Source organism: Gavialis gangeticus, unplaced genomic scaffold, assembly GCF_001723915.1.
Source record: "Gavialis gangeticus isolate Ggan-Ray unplaced genomic scaffold, GavGan_comp1, whole genome shotgun sequence".
Taxonomy (NCBI): domain Eukaryota; kingdom Metazoa; phylum Chordata; order Crocodylia; family Gavialidae; genus Gavialis; species Gavialis gangeticus.
The window spans coordinates 141,670,699-141,689,740 of record NW_017729025.1 but is presented as its reverse complement, the minus strand read 5'-3'; the positions used below and the strand labels follow the sequence as shown (position 1 = coordinate 141,689,740).

Below are 19,042 nucleotides of genomic sequence, written 5' to 3'. Positions count from 1 at the left end.
TAACAAAACTCGCTAACCGCATTAAAAGGTGTCCCTCTGATCCCTTACCCTGCTCAATCTGCTGCTCAGCTTTCTGCTCCTAGCCCTGTGCTCCCTGCCTGATTTGCTGCTCTGCTTTCTGCTTCCTGCCCTAGCTGGAACTGTGCAACCGCTCCGCTCCTCTCCTGTATGCTACACAGAGGCTGCCACTTGTGACACCCAAGCTGGTTACCCCTGCTCTAGACCACTGTTGTTTGCATGGGGCTCTGGAACTAATCTGGACATTATTAACACTTAGTATTATCTCTATACTTACTTGTTAATGATCCTTTGTGATTCTGATTTGTAGTCAGAGTGGACAGATCTCCAGTACTGGTTGAAAAACCTGTAAATTAGGAAAATATATTCTGTTGATTTATACAGTGTACTCCCATTTATATAGACATGGATAAGTGCATTGTTTGCTTAACTGTATAACAATGCCTGTCCCAATTTGTTGCCTATTATCTGTTATTAACATCTATTACTGGTTAAGTGCATAAGCCACTTAAATCCATAGCATCTTTCAGTCTGACTATTTTATAACCTAAATTGTACTCGGAGCAACTGCACCAGAAAACAGTAAAGGGGAAACAGCTGGCAACAGGCTATTTTCAGAAGCCTCAAAAACAATGGGACTGACTCGGTCTCAGGGCTCCTAATACTGCAGCATCGACAGGACTGTAGACAATGCTCCTTAAGTACACAGCACTGTCCATGCTGTGGAACTGGCAGCCCTGAAGTCACTAGCTCCCACCATTTTCAAAGTTTCTAATAGCTACTTCTGGGACACTTATTAGCAACCTTGCAAATGTGGGAAGTGAATCAGTTTTCAGGGCTGCTAATTTGAGTAATACGGGGAGCATCTACATGCAGAGCCGACCCTAGGCAGGTGCAGGGTGTGGGGCAAATCAGCCTGTGCGGGGCCCCTTTAACACTGCACAGGGCTGTGGGACCCCTGCAAAGGCATAGCTGTAGCAATGACGTTTGGTGCATGGGGCCAAGCAGATCCTGTGTGCCCCTGACGAGCCACTCTTCAGTGGACGTGATGCTGGCAGCACGCAGCAGGGTGGGGGGTGGCATCAAGTGGCTGGACGCTTCATCTGCTGCACGGGGCTGAGCCACCAGCTCCAGGCGGACCCTGCAGGAGGGGCTGCGGCAGCTCTGCGGGACCCTGGGCAGTTGCCCCAATTTGCCCTACCCAAGGGACAGCTCTGTCTACGTGAGACATTTACTGTGCAGTTGACTAATTAATTGTGCAGTAAACACCACAGTGTCTACACATGTTCCTCTATTAGGGCACAGGAAACTAATAAACTCTGCAGCAGGGTAGGACTTGTAAATACTGCAGAGTGGGGTTTTTTTTGTGTGTGTGTGTGTGCAGTAGCACACATTTAGATGCTGAGCTGGCTGCCTGGGGCATGAGGAGCTACCTGCTGGCTAATCCCACACTGAAGCCCCCTTGTGCCCCAGCCAGCCCCTTTGCAGCATGTTGAGCCCAGTTGAAGCACCCCCAGGTTGGCAGGTTGCCCCCCGGGGCCTCCTGGCAACCAAAGCTGCTATGACCCAGCTCACTGTGTTGTGGTCCAGGCACAAGTCTAAGCCATGTGCCTGCGAGCTTCACAGCACCAACAAACTACAGAGCAATAAACTCTACAGTTTATTGCTGCGCATTAATTGCTCGTGTAGATGTGTTCACTGACAACTAGTATCCTTAAGGAGGATTGAGTGTTCATTATCTGAAGTCAGTGCCCATGTTCTGAGTTAAGTACACAGCCTTTTTCTCACCCTTAATGCTCTGTAGTTAAAGTACCTTGTCATAATAAGCATATGCTTATCATAGGGGTAGATAAGGTCTCAATAGGAAAGCAAAATCTTTGCTAAAAAGCATATATTTTTGTAGCAATTCATTTTTATTTAGGCCAGTTGCTGGTACTTTCTGTGCATTGTGTAGTGGAAATCAGTGGGCTCAGGAAGTAAGGTACTATTTGCACTTAAATTGGCTCTTAAAGAACTTGACTTACCTCTGAGTTTCAATTCAAAGTATTTCTCTATACAGCGATGAGTTGCTAGATGAGTAACCTCACATATGAGAGAAGTTTTATTGTCAGATGCTTTTGGAGAAAATCGTAGTTTGCTCACATAGAAACATAAACCATTTCTTGCAATTTGAGGATTTAGGGCATTGTCTTCCTGTAACTTCGTCCAGTCTTTATACCATGTAACTTTTATATCCTTGGGTGCAAAATCAGATATGCAAGTTTCAAGACAGACGGTCTCATCAATGTTTGGTTGGGCAGGAGTTGCTCTTATTTCAGAAACAGTAGGAGACCTTGCTAAACAGAAGGGCAAAGTTTCCATTAGGAAGACCGAGATAAGATACGCCTGGTGAAATATATTAGTGTGATTATCAGGGAGAGGAAAAATTGAACCAAAGGAGAAGCATTGAAGCCAGTAGTGAATAAAGGGGGACGGGACAAAAAAATAGCAATTGCCACCACTGCTGTCCCAGCCACTATCATTGCCCCAACCAGCTCAACCCCTGCCACAGCTGTCAAGCAGTGTGCAGACCATGGTAATTATGCCTCTGACACTTTTTTTTTCCTGTGTCATTGGGCACCTGGCCTTGATCCTGTGTAAGTCAACTGCAATATATTGCACATTTTACAGCAGTGACACTCAATCCTGTGGCCCTGTGAGCCAGATAAGTGGTGTGGTGCTGGCCCACAGGCTGGATCAGATCCTGTGTACCAGATCAGGCCCATATGCCCATCTCAGGCCCCACGCTGCCCCAGCTGGGCCCTGTGTGCTGCGATCAGGTTGTGCGCCAGGATTGGGCCCTGAGGCCCTCCACTATCTCTGTGCAGGCCCTGGGACCTCGTGCTGCCTCCACTCAGCCCTGTGCACTAAGATTGGGCCCTGCACTGCCCTGCACACCCAACCTAGCATGCAGGGCCATGGCCTGTGGGTAGGATGATGGGGCACTGGAGGACAGATTTGGCCTATGGGCCAAGGGTTGAGAACCCCTAGGTTTAAAGTACTGAGATAAGCGGGGGGATTCAATCCTGTATTAAAGAGAGTTGTGCCAACAGGTTATTTCTCCCTGGTGGCAGAAGTAAGGCCCTATAATGCAATGTACTACTAAATTCTTTGTTAGCACACTGATGATTGTGACTGAACAAATCTCAGACCAGCACCCATTTTCAGCCTGAAGTAATCTACTGCGTAGTAAAGCATCACCATCTGTGCGTACACAGCATTTATTGTGCAGTAAATTAGTCTACTGTGCAGTTGGCTATTATCTATAGATACAGGCGGTAGATTTACTGTGCAGCAACTACTGCACAATAGCACACATGTAGACTGCTGACTGGGAGCAAATTGCTCCTAGTCAGCCCAGGCAGTAGGGGGCTGGGACACAGTCCCCAGCCCCAGGCAACTGCCTGCTTCCCAGTCCCTGATTTGATCAGCAGATTGGAACGGAGGCTGGGGAGCAGGCAGCAGCCCAGGATGGGGGACAGTGTCCCAGCCCCACTCTGATCTACTGATGAAAATGGGGCACAGAGAAGTAGGCACCTACCCAGGGCAAGGGACTGCTTACTAGCCCCAGCACCTGCCAATCAGGGCGCAGGGCTGGGAGGCAGCTACCCCGGAGGTGGGACAAACTTGCACCCCACTGGCCAGACAGCAGGGAGCAGGAGATTGCAATCACTATCCCTGAGCGGGGGCACGGAACAAAGCGGGGCCTGGGAGCTCCCTGCTGCCAGGGCAGGAGGACATTTTCCCCACCTGGGCTCTGGTGGCCGAGCCTGCCCTGGCAGCAGGCAGCTCCTGGGGGCAGGGAGCAATCTCCCAGCTTTTGCTCTGTGATCACGATTGCAGAGCTGGAGAAAGGAGCTCTCTGTATGAAGAGAGTTCTCCAGCCAACCTGGAGCTGGCTTGGACCTGCCCTAGACTGGGACAGTTCCCAGCCAGCCCTGGGCTGCACAGGGAAGACTGCATGTGCAGCCTGCAGCTGACAAGGAACTGTCCCATTTTGGGCAATACCCAGCCAGTTGCACATGCAGACTTCCCTGTGCAGCCTGGGGCTGGCTGGGAAATGTCCCAGTCTTTCTTGGACAAGTCCCAGCCCTGCAACTTTTTCCCAGCCTTCTGCCCCTATTGGCCAATCGAGGCATGGGGCTTGGAAGGGGCAGGTCCCAGCCCCCTGCTCTAAGCTGCTGGTGGGACAGCTAGCAGTGAGCCCTCAGCTGGGTGGGGATTCCCCACCCAGCTGGGGTAGCTCACTGCTAGCTGCCCCACCATAATCTTGGGGTAGGGGGCTGGGACCTGCCCCTCCCCTGCAGCTCCTTCCAAACCCCCTTCCCCTGATTGGAGAGCAGAGGCCAGGAGCTCCCTGCTACTGAGGCAGGGGAACATTGTCCCCACCCAGGCTCCACTACCAGAACCCACCCCAGCAGCAGGCAGCTCCTGGGGGCAGGGAGAAATCTCACAGCACCAGCCAGAAGATGGCTGTCTCCTGGCCCTGTGCTCTCTGCCATTCCCTGGGCTACAACCCAGTGGGAGCCTACGGCTCCTGCTGGCTGCTGCAGAGGGCCACTGCAGGGCCAGAGGGGGCTGGATCAAACTGCTACCAAGAGCAGCAAATCTGCTTCCAAATGCCTGCCCAGGATAGATTTACTCCAGAGTAGATTACTCTGGAGTAAACCCATGCAGCAGCATTTGCATAAGTAGATGCCCCTAGTAAGCATAAAGTGAATTAATAGCATGCATAGATCTGGCCGGAGGGTGCATCTGCACGTTAAATTAATACCAAGCAATAAACTCCGGTGCTTATCATGCTGGAGTTTTTTGCTTCTGGGTACCATGGCGTCATGTGCTCCCAAAACTACAGCACGTTGAACTGAGCTGCAGCAGCTTCAGCTGGCAGGGGCCCTGATGGTCAGCCTACCAGGCTGAAGCTGCTCTGACCCAGCTCGACAGGCTGGGGGATCAGGTGTATTTACAAGTACAAATCTGTGGCAGAGTTAATTAGTTTCCTGTGGCCTAATAGGGCCACATGTGTAGACCTTGAGACTTTACTGCAGAGCTAATTAGGCAGCTCCACAGGAAATGTCTCGATGTGCCAGTGGGGGCATTTATATTATGCACCACTGTGAACCAGGGGGTAGGGGGGAGGGAGAGCAACTCCCAGGCTGAAAGAGGGTCTGGGGCGTCAGCCCCAGGCTCTAGTTGGTGGCATCAGGCAATGGAGAGGTTGGCTGAGGCATGAGGGTGCTAAAGTTCGGGGCTAGGCAGTAGGCTGCCCCTGCATTTCAGCAACATTGTGCCCCAGCCATCCTCTGTCACCATGTATATGTGCATTTTGGCACACAAGAAATCAATTGTAAAATAGTACTGATGGAGATAATACTATCTGATGATAGAGTTAGTTAATTTACTGTATCCCAATTCTGGTGCACGTGTGGACAGTGACACTTTACTATGGAGCTAATTAGTCTTCTCTGCAGTAAAGTGCACATGTAGATGGACCCAGTGAAAATGTTCTTCTTAGAAATGATGCCTCAGGAAAACAGAGTTTGGGGGTCATGTGGTCAAATTAAACATAATATATCTGATAAAAACACTAACAGGCTGCTGAAATGGTGAAACCCAAACATTTCATGAGAGAGGGGAACATTCTTTGGGGGGGGGTTGTTTTTTGTTTGTGTTTTTGTTTTGTTTTGTTCTTTAATATAGATAAGGCCTGAAAAAGATAGTCTTTCCTCTTAACAAGTTTAACATAAAAGCACCTCAGATTCTTCTCCCATTTGGAATTCAGAATTTCTAGATAAATAAATATAACATCATAACCCCCCCCACCCCCCCAGCTAAATTCAGTCAGGATTTATCTTAGTTTTGTTGGTCACAATCCACATAGGGAGTTCCAGAGGCAAAAAAGTTTCCAAATGGAGATGTCTGCTTGAAGTGTTGTATGCACTAGTGGTATATCAAAAAGTAGCGAGAAGTGGGGTTTAGGCAAGATCTCTTAAGCTGCCTCCACTGTTGGGCTGCTATAACACCTAAACTTGTACTTGGAAGGAGGGGGAAGGAGGAAGTGGGGAAATGAGAGCAGAAACATTTTCTGCCCTCTTGTGGGGTGACTTCCTGTCATAGGGAGATAGAATTTAGTGCATCTGGACTGTCCGTTACCCACAAATATATTTTTCCTTATGGTCTATCCAATATTACTCTATCATGCACTAAAGTGAAAGGATCCAATGATTTCATATACATACCTGGGAGGTTTAGGAACGTGCATTTTGTAATGGACTGTGTCAGAGTCTCATGCTTCACTCTGAAGACAATCTTTTTGCCATAATCCAAAGCAGTGGGAGTTAGGTCAAGTTTACAAGATGTGTGGAAACAACCTTTTGAGTCCTGCTTTAGGTCCTCCATGAATGAATCACTCCTGATTTCATCCTCTTCCTTTAACCACTGGACCTGAATATCCTTGGGATAGAAATCCATCACTTCACAGGTTATAGAGAGTGGCTCTCCATATTTCACATCATTTGGATGAGAAACAGGACCTGTAACCTTTGGAAAACCTGCAGAAGGTTGAAAAGTAAAGAAATATGTTCATCAAGGAAAAAATAAAATATAGATATGCTATAATATGTGTCAATATTGGAGACATGCAGAGGAGGATGTAAAAATTAATCAAACAGACCTTATTGTTGCTAAGCTAATGATTCTGAAAGACTGAAAACTATGGATTAGCATTACCAAAGATTTATGAGACAGACTCTTCTTTTGGTGGATCTAATGACAAGACAGCTAAATTCCCAGCTTCGCATATAAGCATCTACACTATCTTACTGATTATTCAACTCTCTGCTTTTCTCATTAATAACTCCTTTACCTTTTTTTAATAAAGTATAGAGAGATACTTCATATGCTTATTCTTTAAAAAGGCATTGGCAGGGAATATAACTTCTAAGAGATGTTGATTCTTTCTTGTTGTTCAGAAGCTTGAAATGTAAGGCTGAGATTTTTCAAGTCCATGTAAGGGACTTGGATGCCATATTCCTGTTAAAACTCATGAGAAATTTGGTTTCTAAATCCCCTGGGAAGCTTTGAAATTCCCAGATTAATTCTGGCTTTAGTAACTGCGTCTACACAAGACACTGACTGTGCAGTGCATAACCAAGTACTAAATGAGTGAGTAATAACTGGCGTTACTGTGCAGTAGCATCCTGACACAGTTGCCTAGTGACATTTACTCTCTGCACATAAGACATCCCTCCCTTAAATGTGTGAGGCTAGGGTCTCTGGGGTTGGGAGAATTGAGCTATTATTTGGAAAAGCTTGGGGAACTGCTGCTCTTCCTAGTATTTCCCTAACATTAATGGTCTGATGTCCATGTGAGAGTTAATCTGATCCAAAATGTATCAATTTCTACTCTAGGTCAGTGACCTCTTGTACAGTGTAAATTAGATCAAAGGAGAGCACATAAATAACTTGCCCAAAAAGAGCTAGTTAGTCACCTTTTAACATGAGAGGATAAGCTTTTCTTATAGTTCTGCTGAAATGGGTAACTTCAATATAGTATGTGACTGCATGGTCCTCTGGCTGAGGCATAATTGTGATACGACTTGCTTTATGATGCAGGTTTGGTGCTGTATTCTGCTGGATGTCCTCCATTTTAAATGCAGCATTGCCAAGTTCTTCAAAGTCTCTTATCCAGCGCACCTGACACTCTGCTGGGTAGTAATTAGTTATTTTACAGGATAGCGTGACAGAGTTCCCGACTTCAGGAATAGTGGGATCACATTCAATTTCTGAAACTTGTGGATTAAGTACTGCAAATAAAATAGGAAAAAAGAAACAATATAAAATGATTAGTGAGTTGAAAGATACAGAACCAAAGTGTACACTTTCCATGAGGCTTCCACTGATTTATGAATTCACAGTGGACTTTTCCATAGAAGAGAGCACAGTGATTGGACAGAGGGAAGGGTTTAAAACACGTTTGAAAACAAGAATAAAAATGCACCCCAGCTGAGATTCAAAATAAAATAACTCTTCAAGGAAGAGCAACTTTTGGCTGTCAGAGACGAAGGTGTTACCTTCAGGAAAGTCTGTTCCATTCTCTGGTGCTTTTATTCTAATACGTTCAAAACAATTTCCCAGAAAACTCGTTTGGAGACTTTAACAGGCTGTATCTCTGTATGTCAATTTATAAATACCAAGCTGCATGGGTACCTACACATGCACAATTTCAGTTATAAATCTGGTATCAGAAAATCTGGTATTATGCTAACTTGAACAAAGTGCAGGGTTTTGAAGAACATCCTCAGGAAGTTTAGCATGTTGGAAAGATAACAGATCTAAGAATCTTACTCAGCAACAGGTCACATGAGCCTTGCCTTCAAGAGAAAACAACACATGTTAACCAGGGGCGGGCAATTATTTCAGGTGGAGGGCCGCTTACTGAGTTTTGACAAGACATCGAGAGCCACATGACAGGCAGCCAGGGCAGATAAATATTCATTTTCTAAATTTTTCAGCGGCCCTGCAGGCCAGATAGAATGGCCTGGAGGGCCACACGTGCATTCTGCATGCCCCTGCGTTAAACTGCAGTGTGGACAAGACAACTTATATTTTTAACACAGAACTAGTTGATGTAAACCCTGTTTTTTAGAACTACAATGGTCTTGCCTGCTCTGGAGCTTAATGGGTGTCAGGTACATGACAGAACAAGGAGCAATGGTCTTAAGTTGAAGCAAGGGAAGTTTAGATTGGATATTAGGAAAAAACTTTCTCACTAGGAGGGTGCTGAAGCACTGGAACAGGTTACCTAGAGAGGTGGTGGAATCTCCATCCTTCAAGGTCTTTAAGGCCTAGCTTGACTAAGCCCTGGCTGGAATGATATAGTTGGGGATGGTCCTGCTTTGAGTAGGGGGTTGGACTAGATGACCTCCTGAGAGCCTTTCCAAATCTAATTTTCAATGATTCTATATTTCTAATATGTTAACCTTTTCTGTTACCATGGACATGACATTCAGGTGAAATTCAGACATAAGCAGAACTTCACAAATATGAGACCTGTGCACTATTTAACTCTTCAAAATATGGTATCATTATTTCTATGCTTTGTGTTGGTTCTCTGAACAGGTGGCATTTTAGTGAGGACCACCTGCGTATTATCATATGACTCAGAGGAGGAGAAGGAGGATTGTATCTCTTAGAAGCAGCACATTTGTTTTGGTGAAGACGGTTAGTCAAATTCATTTCTATGAAAAGAAATTAAATAATGCTTTGGTACTTTAACTTACCCAGATTTTCCAGCTGCCAGGAAGATTCTTTATACAGGTGTGAGTTCCTATGTTTTGCTTTGCATGTGAATCTCTTTCCAACATCCTCAGCTTTAGGAACAATTGTTAAATTAGTGGTACAGAAAAAAAGCCCATCTGATCTCTTAGTCCCTTCACTAGTGACAGATTCTTCCAATGCTTGTTCATCTTTATACCACTGTAATTCAATTGTTTTAGGAAAAAAAGAATGAATTCTGCAGGTCAGAGTCAGGCGCTCATGAAGTTTTAGCTCATCAGTAGAACACAGCACCGGATCCAAATCTGGCTCAGCTAGAAAGGAAAATAATCAAAATCAGCTTTGAAAATATGATGGACAATCCATAACCCAATTCTAAAACTACTGAGGATTTCCTCTCAGGTACTGAACACTATCAGCTCCCATTAATGGGAATGGTGCATGCTGAGCCTCATATAAGAGGCCCTCTGACCTAAGTTCGTAGAGATCTGGAAACTACCAGGTATGTGTTTTGCACTATACTTTTGAAATATTTTTAATTTCACATTTTTCTGACATAAACAGCACTGCATACTGCTACTCGTAAGTTTGAGCAGAAATTTGCTTGACTGATGCAGTGCCTCTTGAGCTGCACCTAATATTCCTTTCTGCTACATAGTTGCTCAGTTTATGAAACCAAGACTAGGCATCATCTGCATTCTGGACCAAACTTTCTAAATTGTATGGACAGACAAAAATTAATTATCCTATAAAGAAGCTTGTATTTCTGCCTGCAAGGCACTAGCATAGGGAAAGTAATTATTAATTTAAAGGTAATACAAGTTGTTCCAGAACTAATTCTACTGTCTTCAGTAACACAGTAGAAAACATCTTTGGAATCTCAGAGCAAGCCAGAGAAGACACTGGATTCTGAGAAGAGGTGACAGATGTAAATCTTCATATTTCAGTTGAAAGGGCTGCTTTAATCATAAGAAAAAATTAAAATAGCAAATCTACATTTAAAAATTCCTGTATTATTAAATGTCTGGTCAAATACTTAGGAGTTTCCATCTAATGTTATACAATCTAATTTGAGCAAATATGAAAACATGCACCAGAATATCCTTAATATTATCAAATGTTCTGACATTGACACAACCTTTCCATGACTCCTATATAGAATATTTTTTCTGGCACCTCTAGGTTGATTTATCTCTCTTGTACTATCTTTAAATACACTTTACTCAAGGAAAACAAGGGCTAGGGTTAGCAAGGGTGTTACCAGCCAGTACTGAGATGCATTGACAAAGCTAAACTAGAAACCCACCTCTACTATACCTGCTTTACACCATTGCTACTAGTTTTTACGGTTAAAGAGCATCAAATAGTACAAAATATGACACACATGCACAAATACACCACATTGAAAGTTATATTATTCTAATATCATAAAAGCCTTCATCTGTCTATCTGTCTGTCTATAACGCTTTATTCGCACTCTGACTGGCTGACTGAAACAACTGATCGGAGTGCTCTAAGAGCATTTGGACAGGAGACAGCGCCGCAGAGCACCTCCAGGCCAGGGACATGGGACAGAGTGGGGTGGGAGGGAGCAGACAGAGTGGGAGTGAACAGGCCCGTTCCCCACCCCCCCAACCAGACGAGAAGTGGGGGTGGGGCCAGACGTGGAGGATGCAGAGCCGCCAGACCCTGACAAAGCTGGCAGGGGAGGCGAGCAGGAGTGGAAGACGTGGCGGGGGAGGAGGAGAGGCAAGGTGGCGGTCCCCTGCTGCTGCCACACCCCAACAACAGCCCTGAAAGGGGGAGGGGGGGATCAGGATCGGCCCCAAAGCACTGGGGGGTGAGGGTGGGGGGAGTGGGCCTGTTCGCCCCCTCTTCTGACAGGATGAGCAGCAGGGGTGGGGCTCAATGCAGGACTCTGTCCTCGCCTGCCATGACAGTGAGGAACACACTGCCGCTGCCACCGGGCCAGGACAAAAGCCAGCAGGGAGGGGAGTGGGGTACGGCGACAGCATGCCACTGCCACCACCACCACTGCCATGCCCTGCCAACAGCTGAGAGGGAGGTAGGGGAGCGAGGAGGGGAGGCAGGTGGACACAGGCTGAAGGACCCAGAGTGCAGGGGTTGGGGGAACGGGCCTGGACCAGAAGTGGCGGGGGAGGGAGGGAATGGGCCTGGACTCGGGGAGCAGAACCAGACCCAAAATGCAGTGGCTGGAAATGGACCTCTGTTCTCCCCACCCCAGTCATTCTTGATGGGCAATTGGCTAGTTTTATAATAAGGGCTGAATTATACCCTACCTGGGACAGGAAAAGGGAGGTATTTACAAAGTAGTTGCATGTCTCTGCACCTACTGAAATCAATGGTAAAGCCTCCTTTGACTTCAGTGTTCACTACCCCAGATCAATACAAGGGAGTGTGTTACAAAGTTCACTGTGGTCACTACGTTGCCATAGCATGTCACTACAGTGACACTGCATCACATGTAGACTTCCCCTTAGTGTATAAGGTGCATCTCTATCTTGCTTCCCTCCCCTTCATGTGCTGCAAAGTGGTTTGCTTACCTCTGACCTTCAGTAATGTCGTTTTTATAATGGGCCCCCTCTGAAGGGCCTCGTGACCAATTTCTAGTGAAAGCTCTGCCTGGTCATGCTCCTGAACATTTGGACAAACATAAATGGTCCATGAAACTTCAAAAGTGCCGTTATCATGTGACTGCAAATTGAACTGAAACTGAAAATCTCTGAACTTCTGCAAGAGAGCAGTTCCTTCACTGCTTTGTTTAGTGTCCTGTTGTATGCTGGTCCAGGAGTAAATTTTTTCTTTTTCTTGCTGATGTTTTTTAAGAAAAAAATCTAGCATTATACGTTTTGGACGAAAGCCAGAAATCTGGCAGTACAAAACAGAATTTTCCAAATGTTTCATTTCCACATTCCCTGTGAACGCTATTACGTTTGGTGGAACTGTAAGGAAAAACATAAATGTTAGTAAGTAGCTCAATACAGTAACTCAAGAATGAAAAAAGGAAACTGCTTGTTTTCTATATCTATACATTGCAGCAGTGCAATTATCAAAGTGAGCATTTTTAGCAGTACTGTCTTTATTCTTTTATTGCTGAACTGTGCAATTTCATTGCCTTACAGTTGTGTTCCTTCAATTGTTTTTCTTACTACAATCATTGAAATATACCTGACTATAGAATTTAGCTATTTTCAGTTTTCTATATTAATCTTGTATGTGAAAGATTAGTCAAGAGTTCTTTTTTGACCACAGCTCTTCCTTTGATATGTCTCAGTATTTTAATGATGTTAGTAATAAAAAGAGTTCATTACATTGAGTTTAAGTTAGTACCATTTACTAGTGGTGATGTGTTTGGGTGGGGTAATTTAGAATGATACTCTTTAATCACCTAACCAATAAAAGGCAACTTTTAAGAGTAAATCTTTTTGTGATGATATATGAATTCAGCACACTTTATTACTCAAAATTACTGCTTTTCCTTGTTACCACATTCTAGCTTATTTAAATGTTCAGGACAAGCACAGAATCACTCTGCCTCTCTTTTTCCTTAAAGGGCTTTGGGAACTTCTGAAGCATTTGGGGAAACTGGGGGTTTGGGTAAGTAGAGGAACAAGGGTTCTAATTTTGGATAACGTGGCTAGCCTTAATACAATTGCTAGGTGAGCAAAGAGCATCCTGATGCAATATTTTCTATTAGCTTCTCACTGAGATTTAGGCTTGAAATCTAAATGTTCACAAAACATTTTTTTATGAATTGGTAGTGAGGTGCAGCTTGAAAATTACTTACTTTTTTTAAAATACTTTTTGTATATGAAAAGTACCACTGCAATAATGAAGATGCAAACTAGTATGGTTCCAACACAGGTTCCAGCTAAAGTGCCCAGATCTGACTTGGGGGCTGTGAATGAAAAAAATTAAAGAACATTATGATTATGTTTTGCCTGCTTCCTTGTGTCAGACAAGGAACTTATTTGACTAAATCTTCCATGTAAATGGATAACTAGTTATTTAGATTTTAGTACAGGTCAAGCAAGCAGCTGCTGTGACTCAGGACAGGGTCAGGGTAGCTCATGTAGCAAGTAGAGAATGCATGGGGCAAGGGGAGAGTGGGGCAAGGAGGTACATAGTGCAGGGAGGAGCATGGGAGAAAAGGGGTGCATGGTGCAGGGGGGAATAAGGGGAAAGGGGGTTTGCAGTGCAGAGGAAAGCATGGAGAAAGGGACATACATTGCAGAGGGGGAGTGCAGGGGAAGGGAAATGAGAGCATAAAGGGGAGTCCAAAGAAGGGGATGGGGCTGGGGGGGAAGCACATGGAAGGGACATGTGATCAGTGTTGGGGGGAGTACAGGGACAGGGCCGTGAGGAAGCAGGGGTGAAAGGATGTGCAGAGTGAGGGAAATGAACGGAGAGATGTGTGCAGCATAGGGGAAGTGGAGCACAGAGCAAAGGCTGCTCCATGCTCCTGAGGGAGACAGAGCCAGAGCAGCTGCAAAGATAAGCAGGGGGGAGGGTGGGGCAGGCACCAGAGGGAGACAAGTGGCAGGAGGTGGACAAGGGCTGTGGGGCAGGTTACCTGTGCCGCAACTGCTGCTTTTCCTGCCACTACCTTCTCTGTGGCAGTCGTGGGGGAGATGAATTTAAGATGACCCTCCAATAACTAGATCTAGATGTGGAATATTATAACACATTTATAATTTTCCATGTTGAGAATCTAATTATTGGGGGGTTGTCTTATATTTGAGTAAATACAGTATCTGAAATGTGATAAGTTTAAGTAGAATCAAAATTATTTCTGGCTTTCATATTTCTAAAAGAATCAGAGAATAACTGCCAGCAGGAGAGGCCAAAGTGGTGGCTGTTCCCAATCCTGGACCTGCTACTGTTTGCCAGCCGCATTGTGTTAAATCAAATCACAATCACAATTACAAAATGCCTTCACCAGAGAGATTATTAAGGACGCTCACTTAAAATATGCATATTAGCAACAGTCCAAGGAATTAAAACAATAAAAATTTATAAGAGTAAAAGTACCTTTTCTTGAAAGACACCCCTGGATCAACTCAATAATCTCCCTGAGGCTCCAAAATGTTGTTTGTTCCACTGCCACAAAAACATGGAGCATCCCAAACAGCACTGATGTCACATTGACCCTTTCACTTTACAGAATTGGCTCTCAAGTGTCTCTGCTTTCCTTCCTCTCCTGATAAACAAGTCAAGTCAACCCCATGAGCACATCCAGGCGAGCATGCATGTGCAGTTTGTGGTGCCTCAAAGCTGTTTGGGGTGCTGCAAACCACATGCGGCACATGTGCACCTGTTCACCACACTGCTCATTTGCAGCACAGCACCAAAATTTGACACTGGGAGATCCTGGTGTCAAAAAAACCTGCTGCAAAAAAAAAAGCAGGACAGCACATTGAGCAGCAGCATGCACCACCAGAAACAGATCCTGGCTGTCCAGAGCCACGTTCTGGCTGCCAGAAAGGCTCCATGCAGACAGATCAACACTGCTGCTACCTTAGGAGGCCCCCAGGATCCTAGGTAAGGTTGCTAAGGCCAGCACAGTTTCTGGACCTAATCTCCTCTTCCCCACTGGGGACAACTTGCTGCATGCCGGAGCATGCCGTGGGGCACAAAGCAGTGGCACAAACATGTGCTGCTACTATTTGTGCTGCAGCAAACATGCACCCCTACACATGCACGCTCATCTGGACGTGCCACTTCTGAGTGCCACTGCATGGTCAGCTCTCCTGTTTGTTTCTCTCAAAGGACACCTACTATTGCTGCACCATGGGGATAACATAAGGTTGACATGATTCAACTTCCTAGAAAATGGGTCTAGCTGCAGTGTTCTGGAGCTGGTAACATTTTGACAGGAAAGAGAAAAGGATGCTGCAGGAATGCTTACCTGTCACAGTCAAGGTGGCATTGAGAAGTAAATTGTTTTGCAATGATTTGTGACTCACTATACACCTATAGACATTTCCACTATCTTGCAAAGATGGCTGCAGCCTTAATTTGCTGATGACATTAAACGTGCCATCTTCGTTTTCCACAGAAGTTCCTGTGCAGATATCTTCTCCTGTTACACCACCATCCTGATGATTCTTTGAAACCTTAACCCACCTAATGTTAAGTGAACTTGGATAGAAATTTTTTACTTCACATGACAGGGTCTTCTCTTTGTCACTTTCAGTTGTGACTTCTTCTGGGAACAGGTTGACAGCTGGCTGAGCTGCAGGGGGATAAGAATTAGATTGTAATCATCGTCATGAGTTCTCTGACATGTCAGTAGTTTTATTTTTGTACACAGGCGTTACAGAAATCTCAGATACCTGCAATGCTTAATCTTCATTGGAGCAGTGAGAGGATTTTTATGTTAGAATTTTTCTCACAAACATGAATACAGTAGGCAATAACATTTGGACTATAAATAGCATGCATTATCATTAGGATCCCAATGGTTTTGTTAGACTGTTCACTGTAAATAAATATTTGTGGAATGAATACAAGTATCAACCATAAGAATTAAAGGCTAAAAGCCCTTCCTGGTCAAAAGCTTAATGACAAACAGATTGTTTACATCAGCGGTGTCAAGCTGGCTGGCCCACAGGCCTTCTCAGGGTCTTAAAACACATCTCCAGATCCAGCCCCCAGATCCAGAAATTCAGTGATGTGGTGAACAGTGGCAGTGTTAACCCCCATGGCTTGCCAGGGGTGCTGTGTCAGCAGGGCCAGCACAACACTTCTGTGACATGCCCTGCCACCTAGTTCATGGTTTGGGATCCCTGTTGCGTATGCAGTTCTGTGGAAGCAGGGGGAATGGCAGCTGTCAGAGCCTACGGCCACTGGCCCTGCCACCACTGACCCTGGCCCTGCCACTAGAGGTGAGTCTTCTGGCTCAAAAAGTGCCCTGTTGTCTGTATCCAGCCCACAGGATGAAATTAGTTTGACACCCCCGGTTTAAAGTTATATTTCTGCTTGAAAGGGAAATGCTCGAATAGATAGAACTGTCAAGCTGTTGCAGTGGAAAAGGAGCTGCATCTTTTTCTAGCTGTGAAATGAAAGGTGGTCATAAATAGGGAAACACAGAGTCCAAGACATCTACGCTGCATCCCCACCACCAGGATTGGCATCACAACTTTCCCGTTTCCTTAGTTGTCCTAGAATGATCATACAGTTCTGATCCCTCCAAGATGCTTCTGATATAGCTTTTTTACTTTATGGATCCCTGTAGCCTAAAACAACAGAAAAACTAAAAATTACTTACCAACTACCTCCAAAACACCTGTGTCTTCAGCTGCAGAAGGTGTAACAGTTACTTTGCATTTGTATGTTCCTGCTTCCTTAAATTGTACTTTTGGTAGAAAAAGTGAAGCATTTCCCCTTATAAGCTCACCCATAGATATACTGGTTCCTAATCTATAAGAAGTAGACTTTCCAGCAAGAAACTGCAACAGCGTCTCTTCTTTGTCTGTGTTAGAAGTCTTCCGAGACCAAGTGACTCCCATTGCAGAGATATCCAGTACTGGTGTATCATACCCATGGATTTGGCATGCTATTGAGGTATTGTCATTCAGTGATGCAATCACAGGCTTAGTCTTCATGCTCACTGTAATGGTTCCTTCAAAAAAGAAAAATATGTAAGAAATACCTCCTACAAAAGGTCCTTTAAAGAAGGTATGTTTTACTTCCAGCTCCAAACAGCTGTGAATCTGTCAGCAAGATTCATTCATTTTCAAGCCATCTGTTTTCTTACTACATGTACTTTACTTTATGGTCTCATTGATTTTAAACTCCTTCAGGTCAGGGCCATCAATAATCCTTGGATTGGATTTCATCCAATGGAGAGATGCTACAAAACAGCACATGTTGAGGCAGGGGCAAATTATGAAACGTAATAGAGATTATATCACTCCATTAGTGTGCTTTATGCACTAGCAGGACTTGTACAGACCAAAGAAGCCTAGGGGTGGTCTCCAGAAGTTAACTAAGTAGGAGGTGAGACTGAGGAACTGATATTGGGTTAGCACTGATTAGGTATAGCCCCCTGATATGTATGATGGTGGGTTGGGTTCTATTTCTTCCCTACTCCCCTACCATAACATAGAGAAACTTTAAAAGAGCTGTCTTTTTTATTGCAACAATTGCATCTGACAGGCCTGAAACTGAACCATCTACCCAGGTAAATAATGAGGTGGAGAAATAGAGGGACACATTTTCCAAATATTTTAAAACACAGAAGTCCTGGCTCTGTCTGCCACCCGGCAGCAGATAGCTGTCAAGTTCTCCCCCAGAAACGAGGAAAGATCAGGATAGGCGAAGGGTTGCTCAGAGGGATAGGGAGTTGATTTACATGAGCTCTTCCTCTCCCCAATAGTTCCCAACCTTGCTTCTGTGAAGAAAACTCAAGACATTTCCACACTAAACCAGAAGTCCTGAGGCCTGATTTCTGAGGCAAGGAGGAGTTATGGCATTCATTCTTACCCATAACCACCCTGAGGACTTCATCTGGGAGAATAATTGGCACAGTATTTCCCGTTTACAAGTTTATTTAGTCTCAATGGCTGTCCTTACACATCCTCCGGGGTTGGGGTGGGGGAGGGGGTGCTTTAATTAGAGCAGCTCTTGGGAGCCACTCTAATTAAAGTGCCTGCAGCATCTCATATAGTCAGCATCTCACACTTCAAAATGACAGCAGGAGTGCTTTAACTGCAGGTTGTTTGATGTCCGGAGACATTGGGCACATGTCTAGGTACCTAACAGGTACAAATGAATTCCTTAAAAATAGTTCAGCTGGGATTTTCTCCCCAAAGGAACACGTAGGTTATTTTATGGCACTGGCATTGGTTTGTTTTGCACAGATTGAACTGAAGGTTTCTAGTGAGACTGAATATATAAAATTGATCTTTAGCATGTAAATGGCTATGGGTTTTTTATGGAAGCTGAAGAAAGACTTTAAAAGACTTTACTTATACACAGAAGTGTATATTTCTAATTGGGATCTTATTCTATTTAGTCTACACAGCTTTCCTCTTAGTAAAGAAACTGATGAGCGTTTTTAAAGATTAGAAGATACAATCAGGACAATCTGAATGTCGGGCTGCTCTCCTGGCTTTCTCTTGTTTCCACTGCTTAGGAAGTACTAACGGATGACACAGTAACAACAGCACAGTCGGGGCCCCTGTAAATGTGGCCTCAGACTTGAATTCACAGCCGTTTAGATGGCAGGACAGCGCCTCGGCCCGCAGGCCGCAGAACAGGCCAGTCTGGCGAGATCCTTTTGAGTTACGCGTCCACCCTCTGTGCTCCCGACCCTGCCCAGCTTGTGTGGTTCGCAAACTTGCTCGAGAATTGTTCTACACCGTAATCCTAATCATCACCCACCCTCGGCCCAGGATGGACCCGGGGGCTCCACTGGAGACGACCTGCCACAGGTCCCTTAGGACCGTATTTACATGAGGCTAAGACAAAGCCCCCCCGCCCGTAACATGGGGGAGCCCCTCATCTCAGAACTAAGTATGGGTGGGGGGCAGGTGGCCACTGCGGCTCCGGCTCCAGCCCCTCCCCAGGGCGTGGGCCCATGGCCACAGCTGCCACCCACCTCCTCCTGCCACCTCCGCCCCTCCTGCAGCCCCTTCTTCCCAGCTCCCCGTGCAAGCCCTGCTCCCCCCCCGCCCCTTGCCAG

At 45.2% G+C, this 19,042-nt stretch overlaps 1 protein-coding gene across 2 annotated transcripts in view; it reads right to left on the bottom strand.

Annotated features, from left to right (window-relative positions):
• NCR3LG1 (natural killer cell cytotoxicity receptor 3 ligand 1) overlaps positions 1 to 19,042 on the bottom strand; it is a 35,085-nt gene that overhangs the window by 7,030 nt on the left and 9,013 nt on the right. For both annotated transcript variants that reach the window (XM_019519663.1, XM_019519662.1), the window contains exons 2-10: positions 16,625 to 16,978; positions 15,263 to 15,589; positions 13,142 to 13,252; positions 11,898 to 12,296; positions 9,339 to 9,647; positions 7,548 to 7,862; positions 6,297 to 6,608; positions 2,043 to 2,354; positions 296 to 364 (exon numbers count right to left, since the gene is read on the bottom strand). In XM_019519663.1, the coding sequence (XP_019375208.1) occupies positions 296 to 364; positions 2,043 to 2,354; positions 6,297 to 6,608; positions 7,548 to 7,862; positions 9,339 to 9,647; positions 11,898 to 12,296; positions 13,142 to 13,252; positions 15,263 to 15,589; positions 16,625 to 16,961 (2,491 nt within the window). In that variant the 5' untranslated portion in view covers positions 16,962 to 16,978. The remainder of the gene's footprint in view (positions 1 to 295; positions 365 to 2,042; positions 2,355 to 6,296; positions 6,609 to 7,547; positions 7,863 to 9,338; positions 9,648 to 11,897; positions 12,297 to 13,141; positions 13,253 to 15,262; positions 15,590 to 16,624; positions 16,979 to 19,042) is intronic.